Raw genomic sequence first — 13985 nt, 5'->3', positions numbered from 1 at the left:
CTGCAGCACTGCACTCTAACCACTGCGCCCCCGTGGCTCACAAGCTGCTTCTCCTCCCCTCCCGCACAGGGTTAGTAACTCTCACCCACTCCTAGAGGTGGTCCTCATGACCATCACTGAGCCCAGAATTTACGCGCTAAGTGAGACATTTGTGAAGTGTGCTTTGCTCCCTTTTTCAATGTTTCTTCTTCACCGTTGGTAAGTGAATCAATGCCGCATTGCTCATTTGACAACAGCAGTGATTCACTTAACAACGGTGGCAAGAAAAGTTGTAAAATGGGGCGAAAGCTCACTGATACAACTTCTCACCGAGCAACGGTAGAGAACCAGCAGCGGAAATTTTGAGTAGTTTGGAGAACCGGCAAATACCACTTCTGACTGGCCCCACCAACCCCATCTATTGGCTGCCTCCCGAGTCCCAGCTGATCGGCTGGGTCTTCATTTGTTGCCCTGCACAGGAGAACGGAGCTGGAAAGCAGGTTATTGGAATGGGGAGGGAATGGGATTTTGCAGTAACCTTCCCCTGCCATGCCCACCAAGCCACGCCCACCAAGCCATGCCACACCCACCAAGCCAAGCCACGCCCATCAAGCTACGGCCACAGAACCGGTACTAAAAAATTTGAATCCCACCACTGGTCGAGGATGACCTGTATAACCTTTCTCCCAGAAATAAGATATTAACAGAACCTACACCTGAGGTCCACCCTCAATCCGTCTGTTTTAGAGGGAAAGGAACCAATCTGCCTCTCCTTGCTTTACCTTCTTCAACTCCAGTAACAATAGAGGCAAAATTGTCATCCAGGAGAATCATGTCAGCAGCCTGTTTGGAGACATCCGAGCCAGCGATGCCCATGGCGACCCCAATGTCAGCCTTCTTCAGGGCAGGTGAGTCATTGACGCCATCCCCAGTCACGGCCACAATTGCACCCTGGAGGGGAAAGGCAGAGTCAGAAACAGAGGCCAGGTGCTGTTGTGCAAAAGATGGTTGGGTGAAGATGGGAGAGATGGTTTGGAGGGAGAAAACGGCGGTAGGAAATATGTGCGTTCACCTACACTAGGTGTTTATGGAGATTCTCTGTCCATCCAGGTCAGGGTTGTCCCCAAGGTGCTTTTTTCAAGTGGCAACTGGACCTTCTGGTTTTTCTTTCAGCATTGAAGAAGCTTCGTAGATGAGAAGTGAAACGTCTTCAAAGAAAAACCAGAAAGTCCAGTTGCCATTGGACTTTCTGGTTGACTGTGGGCTTCTCACCCAAGAAGCTTTTTCAGAGCTGAAGAAGCTTCATAGATGAGAAGTGAAATGTCTTCAAAGAAAAACCAGAGAGTCCTGTTGCCATTGGACTTTCTGGTTGACTGTTGGCTTCTCACCCAAGAAGCTTTTTCAGAGCTGAAGAAGTTTCTTGAATGAGCAGTGAAATGTCTTCAAAGAAAAACCAGAAAGTCCAGGTGCCTCTTGCAAAAAGCACCATGAGGACAACCTACACTAGGGTGTGTCTTGTCAACTGGGGTGGAATCTCCAGCTAGGCCAGAGGGAGGTGTCAAGGCAGGGCTGAGGGAAGAGAGTCTCTCTGCTCATTCAAAGTATTTTTAGTCCCTCCATGCTGAATCCTGTCTGTTGTGAAGATTCAGAAGAAGAAGCTGATGGAATCTGTAGGCTATGGGACTAGCAAAATCCTTCTCTCGGTCACTCAAGTGTGTAAATCAACGCATTTTGTGTTGCATAGGTTTTACACATATGGCACTGTCCTGCCCTGAAAGTCCTTCGTTAGCTGTGTGAACTCCCTGCTAGCTAGAGAAGACAACTTTAACGGGATTTGCCTGTGGGAATGAGATATAGGCTCATGACGTGGTTGGATGGACGTCCTTCTCAGTCTCTACCTGTCTTTGGCAACCTTCCACAATGATGAGTTTCTGCTGTGGAGAAGTACGGGCAAAGACGATCTCGGTGTGATTCTGTAGGATTTCATCAATTTGCTCCGTAGGCATGTCTTTCAAATCTGTCCCATGGATCACACAGGCCTTGGCATCTCTGGGTAGACAAAGGACAGTAGATAGGGCAAGCATGACCTCTCCATATGCAGAGAGAGTATTAACTATGGACTGTTATGCTTCATCGTTTCAATGCTGTTTTGGTTCTATTTGTCTTCATGCCTTTTTCGAAGAATTCCCCAGAACACAACTACATTTCAACGTTTCATCGGGGTGAATGACTACAGCCCTCTGGGAGATGCCATCCAACAACTATCTATTGAATGGCCACACAGAGTAGTGAAGGGGAGAGACAACTCAGCTAAACAGATATCTAATCAATACACTGTTACAAAATAAAACTTAAATTCTGGTATTGTCTAAGTCAGGGGTCTCCAACTTTAAGACTTGTGGACTTCAACTCCCAGAATTCCTCAGCCATCCATGCTGTCTGGGGAATTCTGGGAATTGAAGTCCACCCAAGTCTTAAAGTAGCCAAGATTGCACACCTTTGACTTAGACCAGAGGTCTCTAAACTTGGCAACTTTAAGACTTGTGGACTTCAACTCCCAGAATTCCCCAGACAGCATGGCTGGCTGAGGAATTCTGGGAGTTGAAGTTCACAGGTCTAGAAAGTTGCCTGAGATGGGCCTAGCTTCAGCGAGAAAGCCATTTCAAAATGTGACGAACCCAAGTAAAATAGCCTCGTTCATGCGACTTCCTTGCCCCCTTTCTGTTTCCCAACACTTTGTCCTTTGTGTTCCATGATGTCCTGGAAGCTCTTACTTTCCCCCCAGACCTACAAGTTGACCCTCTGCTCTCCTACGTTCCCCCTCACCTGGGGTTGACTTGACTGACAGGAATGTTTAGCCGGGCAGCAATGTCTTCCACTGTCTCATTTCCCTCAGAGATAATTCCAACACCTTTGGCGATGGCTTTGGCTGTGATGGGATGGTCACCTGTTACCATGATCACCTGCGGAGGGAAAGCAGGGTTATCAAAGGAGTCCTGGGGAACATGAAGACGGTCCACTGAAGCAGAATGAGTTGCCCAACCCAATTCCTTCTAAGAGTTGGAAGTATTGCAAGAGGTAAGGTGGTCTCCAAGAGTTTCTAAGAAGTCCTAGACAATTGAAGGTTGCTACATCTTCAGTCTGATCCAAGCCAGAAGCTGCCATTGACATCACATCAAATATGCAAACCTCGGGCCAATCCATTCATTAATTCAAGACAAAAAGGAAGACCTTGGATTTTGGAATCTGCAGATAAACGGATTAATTAAAAGAGCATTGGAGTTGTTGTGGCCCGCCGGTGGCTAGTGGAGCTGGCAGCAGAGTCAGAAAATGAGGAGGTTGGGAAGGAATATGGGCCAGTCCTGGAAGTTGAGGAAGGCTTGGATGAGGGCTCTGCATCAGAGGCAGAGATGGGGGCCAGGGCATTCTGACAGTCATCAGCTGCCTTTGGAGTCGGACAGCAGCGAGGCAGGGAGCAGCTGGAGTCGGTTCCCAGCCTGCGCATGCACAGAGCTGCCAAAAGAAAAGAACAATTACAAACTAAGGATTGATGTGGGAGTAAAGCCACAGGTGGGCGGTGAATAGCCCCTCCCACAGGGATTAAAAGAGGAGGGGGCTTTTGCAGGAAACAACTTGTTCGTTGCAAACGAATGAAGATCTGTCTGTGCATCCTAGAGACTCTGCGCCAAGCCCTTCCTTGTCAGCACTGCGTTTGAAAATATTTACTCCAGGCTAGAGAAGGCCTGTGCTCCTAAATATATATATAATTATATATATTCATTATATATGAAAGACTGTTTGCTAGGCCTTTGGCTGAATGTGAATGCAAGAAATTCACCTTCGGTGATTAAAAGGGGTTTTGCTGGGGCAAAGAGTCTGCTTAGTGCTTTTTGGGGAAGCCGAGGTCAGAAAAGGAATGTATTTATGGCACAGATGTTTGAGTGACCTTCTATGGACCCTTTCAGATCTTTTCACTATTAGGAGACAATTAAAAAGTCTGCTTAGGAGAGCGAATTGGCCTTCTGGAGTATCAAAAGTTGAGATAAAGAGATTTCAAAATCCCTGCATTTGAGCCGGATAACTTCTCTTAATTGGATAAAGTGGATGCACAGAAAAGCTGTCCAGAAATTCACTCAAACAACCGCTTTACCTTGATGCCAGCACTTCGGCATTTGCCCACGGCATCGGGCACAGCAGCACGGGGTGGGTCAATCATGGACATGAGTCCCACAAAGCAGAGGTTGTCGGTGGAAAAGTTGACATCGTCGCAGTCAAAGGCGAACCCTTTGGGATACTGCTCTTCAGGCAAGTAGTAGTGGCAGAAACCTGGAAAGAGAAAAAAAGGTGGTCAGGAAAAAGAAACAGAGAAAACTTGACTTGGAGACCTGGATAGCCAGATCTTTGCCAACGATTTTGGTTGTACCCTAGAGGCACAGACACCCCAGTGTAAAGTAAACCATTCAGGATTGGCTCTGAGATAACAGTCTAGGCCAGTGTTTCTCAACCTTGGCAGAATGAAGAGGTTTGGATTTCAACTCCCAGAATTCCCTAGTCAGCGTGGCCATTGCTGAAAACTCTGAGAACTGAATTCCACCGGCCTGCTGTGTATCCAGGTTGCAAAAGGCTGCATTAAGTCATAATGTCTGGTATGTCTAGTCTGATGAAATGAAGGACTAAGGGTGACATGATAGCAGTGTTCCGATATCTCAGGGGCTGCCCCAAAGAAGAGGGAGTCAAGCTATTCTCCAAAACACCTTAAAGGCAGGACAAGAAGCAACGGGTGGAAATTAATCAAGGAGAGAAGCAACCTAGAACTAAGGAGAAATTTCCTGACAGTGAGAAAAATTAACCAGTGGAACAACTTGCCTCCAGAAGTTGTGAATGCTCCAACACTGGAAGGTTTTAAGAAGAGACTAGATAACTATTTATCTGAAGTGGTGTAGGGTTTCCTGCCTAAGCAGGGCGTTGGATTAGAAGACCTCCAAGGTCCCTTCCAACTCTTCTCTTTCTTCTCTACTCTACTCTACTCTACTCTACTCTACTCTACTCTACTCTACTCTACTCTATTCACCATGCATTATAAAGCCATAAGAACTTGATCCGCACAACCCTCTAAGCCAGGGGTCTCCAACCTTAGCAACTTTGTGGACTTCAACTCCCAGAATTCCCCAGATAGCATGGCTGGCTGAGGAATTCTGGGAGTTGAAGTCCACAAGTCTTAAAATTGCCAAGGTTGGACACCCCTGCTCTAAGTCACGACCAAACTTCTTTAATGCTTGTCTGATGGTCACAGAATCCTCCAGCACAGCTTGGGGGCCCCTTTCAATGAAGCCTCCTTCCCTAACTAAAGAGTGTTGTCACCTTCTTCTACCTCCTCCTCCTCCTCCTTCTTCCATATCCATCACGGACGTTGGCGATCCTATTGGTGATCCTATTTTTATCAACAGCCGTACAAAAAAGTGCTGCTGAGTTTTTTCCAAACCGGTCCCTCCCTTCAATTTTGAGGTCATGATTTGTCATGTTGTCATCTACCCATCTTGAAACATCTGGATTCTGAAATATCTAAGCTTCTTCAGAGGGTCCCTGACTTCTCGCTGGCTTTTTTCTTAAAAAGAAAAAAAGAAAACCTCCAATGACTTCTCCAAGATGTTGTATGATACCTAGCCCTTCTGCCCATGGACGTCTTGCCTCCTTTAGTCCTTCCAACCACCCTCCATCCACTCCCCCAGCCATTCCTACCGAGCACCCTCTCTCCAAGTCCTCCCAACTCCAGGTAGGCATTCTGAAAAGCTTCCTTCAATTCTTCATCAAGAGGCTGTTCTTTGCCTTGGAACAGAATGGTGGAGCATCGGTCCAGGATACGCTCAGGGGCCCCCTTCATCACCAGCAGGTAGCGGTTATCGTTGGGATCTTCTGTCTCGTGAATTGAGAGCTGCAACGGGAGCAGAAATCTCTCAGGATCCAAAGAACATTCCCAGATTAAAACAGGAGAAGAGACTGTTTAACACAGGTTGCTCTATTACCATCTGGCAGACGGTACAGGATAATACCCTGTTTCCCTGAAAATACAACCTACCCTGAAAGTAAGTCCTAGCTTGATGTTTACCAATATAAGCTCTACCCCCAAAATAAGCCCTAATTAAGATCCCACCCACTCCAGAGTGCACAGGTCAAAATTAAGCTAGGGTGGGGATTGGGGGGGGTGGAGCTGCCCTACTACTTACCTTTGGGCAGTTGTAGCCAGGCTTCGCACACCCTGATACCTGCCTTGCCGGCCCATTTCTTCTACAGCCAGCAAGGCTGGCAAGGCTTTCCTGAAGGAATCTGCAGCTGATAAGAAAGATCCAGATCGATCCAGAGCTCTGTTATCGGCTGCAGAGGCCTTCAGGAAAGCCTTGATGGCCACAGAAGAAGAAGTTCCTGAAAGCCTCTGACAGCGAAAAGGAGGCTGGGGGCGACACGCACAAGTGAGGTTAGTCAGTGGATGACGTCCCTCGAAAATAAGACCTGGTGCCTTTTTGGTGGCAAAAATATATATATATAAGTCAGGGTCTTATTTTCGGGGAAACACGGTAATAAAAACAAGGACAAATAGGCTGCAAAACAGCTTCTATCCCCAGAGCAGTAACTATATTGAATTCTACTGTATATAGTGCAATATGAATCAATATCAGGGGTTTTCAATTCAATTGTATAGAAGGCGAAGGATGTGTGTTTGTGTTTTATTTTTATAGTTACAATGTACACTGAAGATGGCATCGTACGAGGTGCAATGACAATAAAGTAAACTGAATTAAACTCATGGAACGAAACACAGAGTGACAAAATGTGATGCCTATAAAAACAGGCAAAGTTTATATTGCTTGGGAGGGTCCTTTGTGCTCTTCTGTGCTTGGTGGTTTTGTTACAGCGTACTGATAATGTTCCCTAGTGTGGTAACAAAACGCCTGCCAGAAAACCACCAAGGTCAGAGTGCACCAAGGATCTCCACCATTCAGCCCTGAGCTGCAAATATTCTCTTCGAAAGTTGGGATTGCATGTGACAATCATCTTGGTTTGTTTTATCACGCCCTGGAAAAAGCAACAACAACATTACATTGGTGTCCCAAAAGTGCTTTTCCAAAAGGCAACTGGATTTTGTTTTTTTTTCTCTTGAAGGCGTTTCGCTTCTCATCCAAGAAGCATCTTCAGTTCATGAACTGAAAAAACTTCTGGGATGTCAAGCGAAACGTCTTCAAGAGGGAAAAATAACCAAAACAAAATCCAGTTGCCGTTTGAACAAGCGCTTTTGGCACAACCATCTCGGTAAATATTACATCAGCCATCCGATGCTAGCCAACGTCGGCTGGATTTGGACCTATGCAACAATAGCTGCAATGCATATCAATATTACATAGAAGCAACCACCCCTTCTCTCTCTCTGGAAATGATTTGCCAATTTTATTCCAGGTCACAGCACACTGGGAATCCTAGCTAATCCTTTCCATATGTCGGCGTAAAAGATGGGGATTAAAGCTGAGAGGCCTGAGATTCCCAGAATGTGAGGACTTTATTGGCTCTACAACTTGAGAATGGAGAACCATAAGCAGGACGGTTCTGATATACAAAGCTGGCCAGATACACGTTTCATGATAAATGAATCCAAGCTTCCAAATTATGCATTTTTCTTCTTCTTTTGTATATGGTTGTTGTTTTTCTTTTTTTTAAAAAAAGGGTTGGAGGATTCAAATTAGAATAGTTCTAATTACTGCTTATGATTGAATTTAAAGTTGAGCCCAAAACTTCTGTTGCTAAGTGAGACGTGTTCAGTGAGTTTCGCACTGTTTTGTGATCTTTCTTGCCACCGTTGTTAAGTGGATCACTGTAGTTGTTAAGTTAGTAACGTGGTTGTTAATTGAATATGGCTTCCCCATTGGCTTTGTCAGAAAGAAGAGCACGTGACCCCTGAATGCTGCATCCGTCATAAATACGAGTCAATTGCCAAGTGTCTGAATTTTGATAATGTAACCATGGGGGATGGCTGCCAAAGTTGTTGTCAGGATCCCGGCAGTTATTCCAATTAAATCATGAGTCTTGAGCCAAACTTCCAAAATTTAAAAAGGATTTATTGGGAGTTAACATGTCTGGCACTGCCTGGGTGTAGCCGACTCTGAGACACATAATTCATTGTCACCCTTGACCCTGGTTTCTCCCCCCCCCCCCCGTATATCATAATTCATGTTCTCCAATGAGACACATCCATAGCCAAGAGTAATCAATCATGTTCTCCAATTAGAGATTTGCACAGCAGAAACTTCAGTCGCCTAGTTACTATCTTTGAAAAACTATTTACGGAATGCACTTTTGATTTCCAAGCTGCTGCACTGCTCTTTCAAACCCCCTTCGCCGCTCCTTTTCTGTTAGCAACTCGAAAACAACCATAGAAATATTTTATGAGTTGACAGTCCTATGTTGCTTTTTTCAGTGCCATTAGAACTTTGAATGGTCACTAAATGAACTGTTGTAAGTCGAGGACCATCTGTACTTACTATGGTATTAATTCTAAAACCAAATTAGGCCGAAATAGTTCTAATTACTATGCGTTCTTTATTTTTTTTTTTTATGTAAGAAAATAAACAACGTTGGAAATCAAAATATGTTTTCAATGCGAGCTACACCTAAAAAAGCCATCTTCAGTGTTTGTTGCTGCTCAACACCCTTAGATTCGCTTTATTTTTTAATTCAAGAAGAACTTCGGTTGATATCAACGGTGTCCAATCATGGCAACTTTAAGACCTGTGGACTTCAACTCCCAGAATTCCCCAGACAGTGATGCTGACCAGGAATTCTGGGAGCGGAAGTCCATCAGCCTTAAAGTTGCCACGGTTGGACACCCCTGGCTTAGATGAAAGGTTACCCAACCCTAGAGCCTCTTTGAGGGACACTCAAGGACCCATACCTGGTATTTGTTGGTGGAATTGAAGGGGATTTCTGCCACTTTTTTGTTCTTCTCCCTCATCAGCTTCACAGATCCAGACGACAGCTCGATACATTTCAAGAGGGCAGATTCAGAAGCATCTCCTGCTACGTCACGCTTGGGGGTGAAATAGGATCATTTTAACGTTCTGTGTTTGGACATGCAGCCTGGCCTTCTCTCCCCATCACTCCCCATCTCCTCACCACCCCAAGGATGGAACTAACAACATTCATAAGTGTAGGAAGCGATGCCCTGGGACAGTGGTCCCCAACCTTTTTTTCGCCCCGCACCCCTAAAGAAATTTCACTCGAACCTCGCGCCCCCTGAAATTTAGACTTTAGGAACTACTGAACGCGTTAAATATATGGTAAGATTGAATCTTGTCAGCTATGTATGTGACGGCCACTAAATAACGATACTTAACTCTAAAATGAAAACAAAGTTAATCCATTGCATAATAAATAAAAATGCCAACGTATAGCCAACATCCTATTATTTACCTGGACTTTTCTCACACCCCCTGGAATATCGTCTCGCACCCCCGGTTGGGAACCCCTGCCCTAGGAGAACATGGGCTGCTAGCTTAGATGGGTTCAAAAACGTCCAGTGTAGCTCTTGGAGGAAAGTCTATCGCAAGGTACCAGACAGGAGTGGGATTCAGCCGGTTTGGATCAGTTAAAATGAACCGGTAGTTCCAGCGATTAGTTGGGCCCCGCCCACCAACTCTTGCCCTAGTCTTCCCTTTATTTCTGTTATTTTTGCAGCCTAGCTGATTTGTGCGGCCAAGCAGTTGGCCACATCTCAGCTGTTCCAATCACCAGGCCTGCGGCAGAAGTTTTAGAGCCAAAAATGGGCGGTTTTCAAATGCTGCGTGCGCAGATGTGGTATTCAGCAGGTTCGGACCAGTTCGGGAGAACCAGTAGTGGACATTTTGAGTAGTTCAGAGAACCAGCAAATGCCACCTCTGACTGGCCCTGCCCCCGTCTATTCTCTGCCTCCCATCGAGTCCCAGCTGATCGGCTGGGTCTTCTTTGGTTGCCCTGCACGGGAGAATGGAGCTGGAAAGCAGGTTAGTGGGGGTGGGGAGGGAATGAGGATTTTGCAGTATCCTTCCCCTGCCACGCCCACCAAGCCACACCCACAGAACCGGTAGTAAAAAAAAAAATTTGAATCCCACCACTGTGCGTGCGTGTGCAAAGCGCACGCTCACCAAACCGGTTGTTACACTGGCTGAATCCCACCCCTGGTACCAGACCTGATGACCAAGTGAAGCTTCCAGGCATGGAGTCAGTCTACTTCTATGTAGAGAGTGCATGTGAGCAACAACAGATGATCTTTATCCCTCCTACTGGAGGAGTTTCCTAAATGTATCAGGTGGGCCACCAAGTAATTTGGATCTAGGCCTGATCCAGCAAGATCTATTTTCAGGTTCTCCTCTTTCGTCATGCAAATAGAAAGTAACATATTTTTTATGATACTTGACCTTCGACCCTCACATCTTCACCTAGTCCTTATCTCCAGCACAATGACCCTTCTCCATTTTTCTAGGGCCCAGCTGATGTCTCCTCCACTCACCTTGAGGATGGGCACATTCTCTTGACCTCCCTTGAAGACTGCTCGGTTGCAAAGACCAGCAACGTGAGACAAAGCCACCCAGGTGGCGGAGCTCTTATCAAAGGCCGTGCCTGCAATGAAAAATAAAGGAAGATGGTGAGGAGTGAAGTTCTAGGACCATGATGGTGAACCTATGGCACGTCTCTCCGAGCATGCTAGCCATCTCCTGTTGCTCTTCCGTGTTATGGCATGAGCATGTATGCCGGCCAGCATGTGGGAGTGCCGAAAATTGGAAGAGCAGCTCCCCAGTGCGTATGTGCATGCTGGGAAGTTGGGCTTCTGGTTTCTGGCACACACATGCACATGGGCCAGCTGGTCTTCACGCACGCACACGCACCAGAAACTGGAACACCAGGTGGCCAGTGCTCATGCCGGAAACCGGAAGCTGAGCTTCCCGGTGTGCACATGCGTGGCGGGGAACTGCTTTTCCAGTTTCCGGTGCTCCCCCGTGCACATGCTCCCTGTTGTGGTTAGCCGGCAGCAGGTGCAGATGGTGGAGGAGAGCAAGGACTCGGAGGAGGGGCCGGGACCATCAGGGAGTGGACTGCTGCCTTCAGGGATGGTGGGGGCTGGCAGCAGTGATGAGGAGGTTCCCGAGGAGCCTGTGCCAAGTGTGCGTGAGCGCAGGATGATTCGCAGAAGAGAACAGCTGAAGCTGCACAGACGACTTGGGAGTAGGGATGCAATGTAATGGCCCCTCCCTCTAGGGAATATAAGCCTGGTTTCAAAAGGTTTTTGTCTTTGCAAAAGGCAAAAAAGTTCAAAGGACTCAGTGTGGTGATTACAGACTCTGATTTATTTGAAGATTTCTGCCAAGGTTTTTCTAATTGGACTAATTGGCTGCAAGCCATCTGTTATCTACAAAGAGGTTTATTTGTAGATTAAAGCCATGAAAGTTTGAGTTCCTGAATTTATCTGTGTTTGCTCTCGGGGAATTTGGCTGGGTCAGAACACTCCTATTTCAGCATTCGGCACCGAAAAGGTTCACCAACACTGTTCTAGGACGTTAAGAAAAGAAATAACTTGAACTGGAGGCTAGGTGTCAACCACGAAACTGTCCTGACCAAAGCCATATCATCTGCTTCAGTGTTGCTGCACTGGAGCTGAGGATCAGGGAGGGGGGAATTTGAGATAGAAGGATTTCTGTAGTCGAAACAAAATCCTTTCTCTTGGGAACCAAGGACATTCTCACACCTGGAAGGACAAAGGTGGAGTGGTGCCACCCGGTTGTCGGACTGTACAATGATTGGAGCACGTGACCGATCATTTTGAGAAAGTAGAAAATCTGTTACTTTTAATGCGGTGAAAAACGCGGGGAGTTTTTAGAGTCGGTTTTTCACCAGATATGTGCCAACATGGTATTTCCAATAAAAGCAATATTTGAAGAACTCAACGGCTCGGAGTCTTGCTTGCAATGGATTTATTACTTGGAACCCTGACATTAAACCCACTCTTTGACACCAGGGAGAAAAGGGGAAATTGGGTGAAGGAGAAAGAGTAAGGGAGAAATTGTGAACAAGAGGAAGATGGAATTTCAGTCAAGGTTCTACATAATGCCTTTCTCAGTTCTGTTGCACATAATTCTCTCCATACAAAGCAAAACTTGGGAGCATCTTTCGTGACTCTAGATCGGGGGTCTCCAATCTTGGCAACTTTAAGACCTGTGGACTTCAACCTCAGAATTCTGGGAGTTGAAGTCCACAAGTCTTAACATTGCCAAGATTGGAGACCCCCGATCTAGAGCTAAGCTAGAGATCCCAAGAAGACATGAAACCCGCTCAGCTTCCTATTCTTTCACCTTGCAAAGAGGTCATCTGTCAACTCTTCCTAATGCAAGGTAGGAAAAGGATCTTTGTAATCTCTTCCGCTCCACCCCAATAATCCTCACCAGATTGATCCTCGGTGGTATCAGCCTCGTGGATCTGGTTGTCAAACCACATGTGAGCAACAGTCATTCGGTTCTGAGTCAGGGTCCCTGTCTTGTCCGAGCAGATGGTAGAGGTGGAACCCAAGGTTTCCACAGCTTCCAAGTTCTTCACCAAGCAGTTTTTGCGAGCCATGCGTTTGGCGGTCAAGGTCAGACACACCTAAATGGGGGGAAGGAGACTTAGCGATGGGCTGAAGGAAAGGGCTCCCATCAGAGATGCCCAAACTGGCATTTCCCTTGAAACCCAAGAGTGTTCCAATATCTAAGAGGCCGCCACATAGAAGAGGGAGTCAAGCTATTCTCCAAAGCACCTGAGGGCTGGACAAGAAGCAATGGATGGAAACCAACGAAGGAGAAAAGCAACCTAGAACTAAGGAGAAATTTCCTGACAGTCAGAACAATTAATCAGTGGGACATCTTGCCTCCAGAAGTTGTGGATGCTCCATCACTGGACATTTTTAAATGTTAACTCATAAAATATTTCTATGGTCTGTTTAGAGTTGCCAACAGAAAGGGAGGGGGGAGCAGTGTAGCAGCTTGCAAACTGAAACGGCAATCCATAAATGTTTTCAAAGACAGTAACTAGATGACTCAAGTTTCTGCCGCGCAAAATTCTAACTGGAGAGCATGATTGATGACTCTGGGCTATGGATGTGTCCCATTGGAGACTATGAATTACGATACACCCAGGGGGTGGGGGAAAATCAGGGTCAAGGGTGACAGTGTCTCAGAGTCGGCTATACCCAGGCAGTGCCGGACATGTTAACTCCCAATAAATCCTTTTGAAGTTTTGGAAGTTTGGCTCGAGATTCATGATTTAAATGGGGGTAACTGCCGGACTCCTGATAGCAAGCTGTAGATGCTTCATCACTGGAAGAAGAGATTGAATAATTGTTTGTCTGATATGATATAGGGTCTCCTACTTGAGCAGAGGATTGGACTAGAACAGGGGTCTCCAACCTTGGCAATTCTAAGACTTGTGGACTTCAACTCCAGCCAGCTGGCTGTGGAATTCTGGGAGTTGAAGTCCACAAGTCTTAAAGTTGCCAAGGTTGGAGACCCCTGGACTAGATGACCTCCAAGGCAGTGGTGGGATTCAATTTTTTTTACTACCGGTTCTGTTGGCGTGGCTTGGTGGGCATGGCAGGGGAAGGATACTGTAAAATCTCCATTGCCTTCCCACTCCTGGGGGAAGGTTACCACCGGTTCTCCAAACGACTCAAAATTTCCACTACCGGTTCTCCAGAACTGGTCAGAACTGGCTCCAAGATCCCTTCCAACTCTGTTATGCTGTTGTTGTTTTTTTTCCAAAAAAGTGAGCTCAACTTCACATCACTTTTTTCTTCTAATGGAATAGTGAGACATCATTATCATCACCACCTTTGGGAAACCAAGATATCAATTTAAAAAACTTTTTAAAGAGATATAACAGAATAACAGAGTTGGAAAAGGACCTTGGAGGTTTTCTAGTCCAATAGCAATAGCACTTAGACTTATATACCACTTTAT

At 46.1% G+C, this 13985-nt stretch overlaps 1 protein-coding gene across 2 annotated transcripts in view; it reads right to left on the bottom strand.

The window, feature by feature from the left end:
* ATP1A3 (ATPase Na+/K+ transporting subunit alpha 3) overlaps positions 1 to 13985 on the bottom strand; it is a 63601-nt gene that overhangs the window by 12801 nt on the left and 36815 nt on the right. For both annotated transcript variants that reach the window (XM_087971127.1, XM_087971126.1), the window contains exons 9-16: positions 12438 to 12636; positions 10511 to 10620; positions 8918 to 9052; positions 5719 to 5911; positions 4130 to 4305; positions 2806 to 2942; positions 1878 to 2028; positions 762 to 930 (exon numbers count right to left, since the gene is read on the bottom strand). In XM_087971127.1, coding sequence (XP_087827253.1) covers positions 762 to 930; positions 1878 to 2028; positions 2806 to 2942; positions 4130 to 4305; positions 5719 to 5911; positions 8918 to 9052; positions 10511 to 10620; positions 12438 to 12636 — 1270 coding nt within the window. The remainder of the gene's footprint in view (positions 1 to 761; positions 931 to 1877; positions 2029 to 2805; positions 2943 to 4129; positions 4306 to 5718; positions 5912 to 8917; positions 9053 to 10510; positions 10621 to 12437; positions 12637 to 13985) is intronic.

This window comes from Notechis scutatus, chromosome 8, assembly GCF_049901735.1.
Source record: "Notechis scutatus isolate UNSWTSFEM ecotype Mainland chromosome 8, rNotScu1.2, whole genome shotgun sequence".
Lineage (NCBI taxonomy): Eukaryota > Metazoa > Chordata > Lepidosauria > Squamata > Elapidae > Notechis > Notechis scutatus.
Note: the sequence above shows the minus strand (reverse complement) of the source record. Positions and strands in the feature narration are given on the sequence as shown.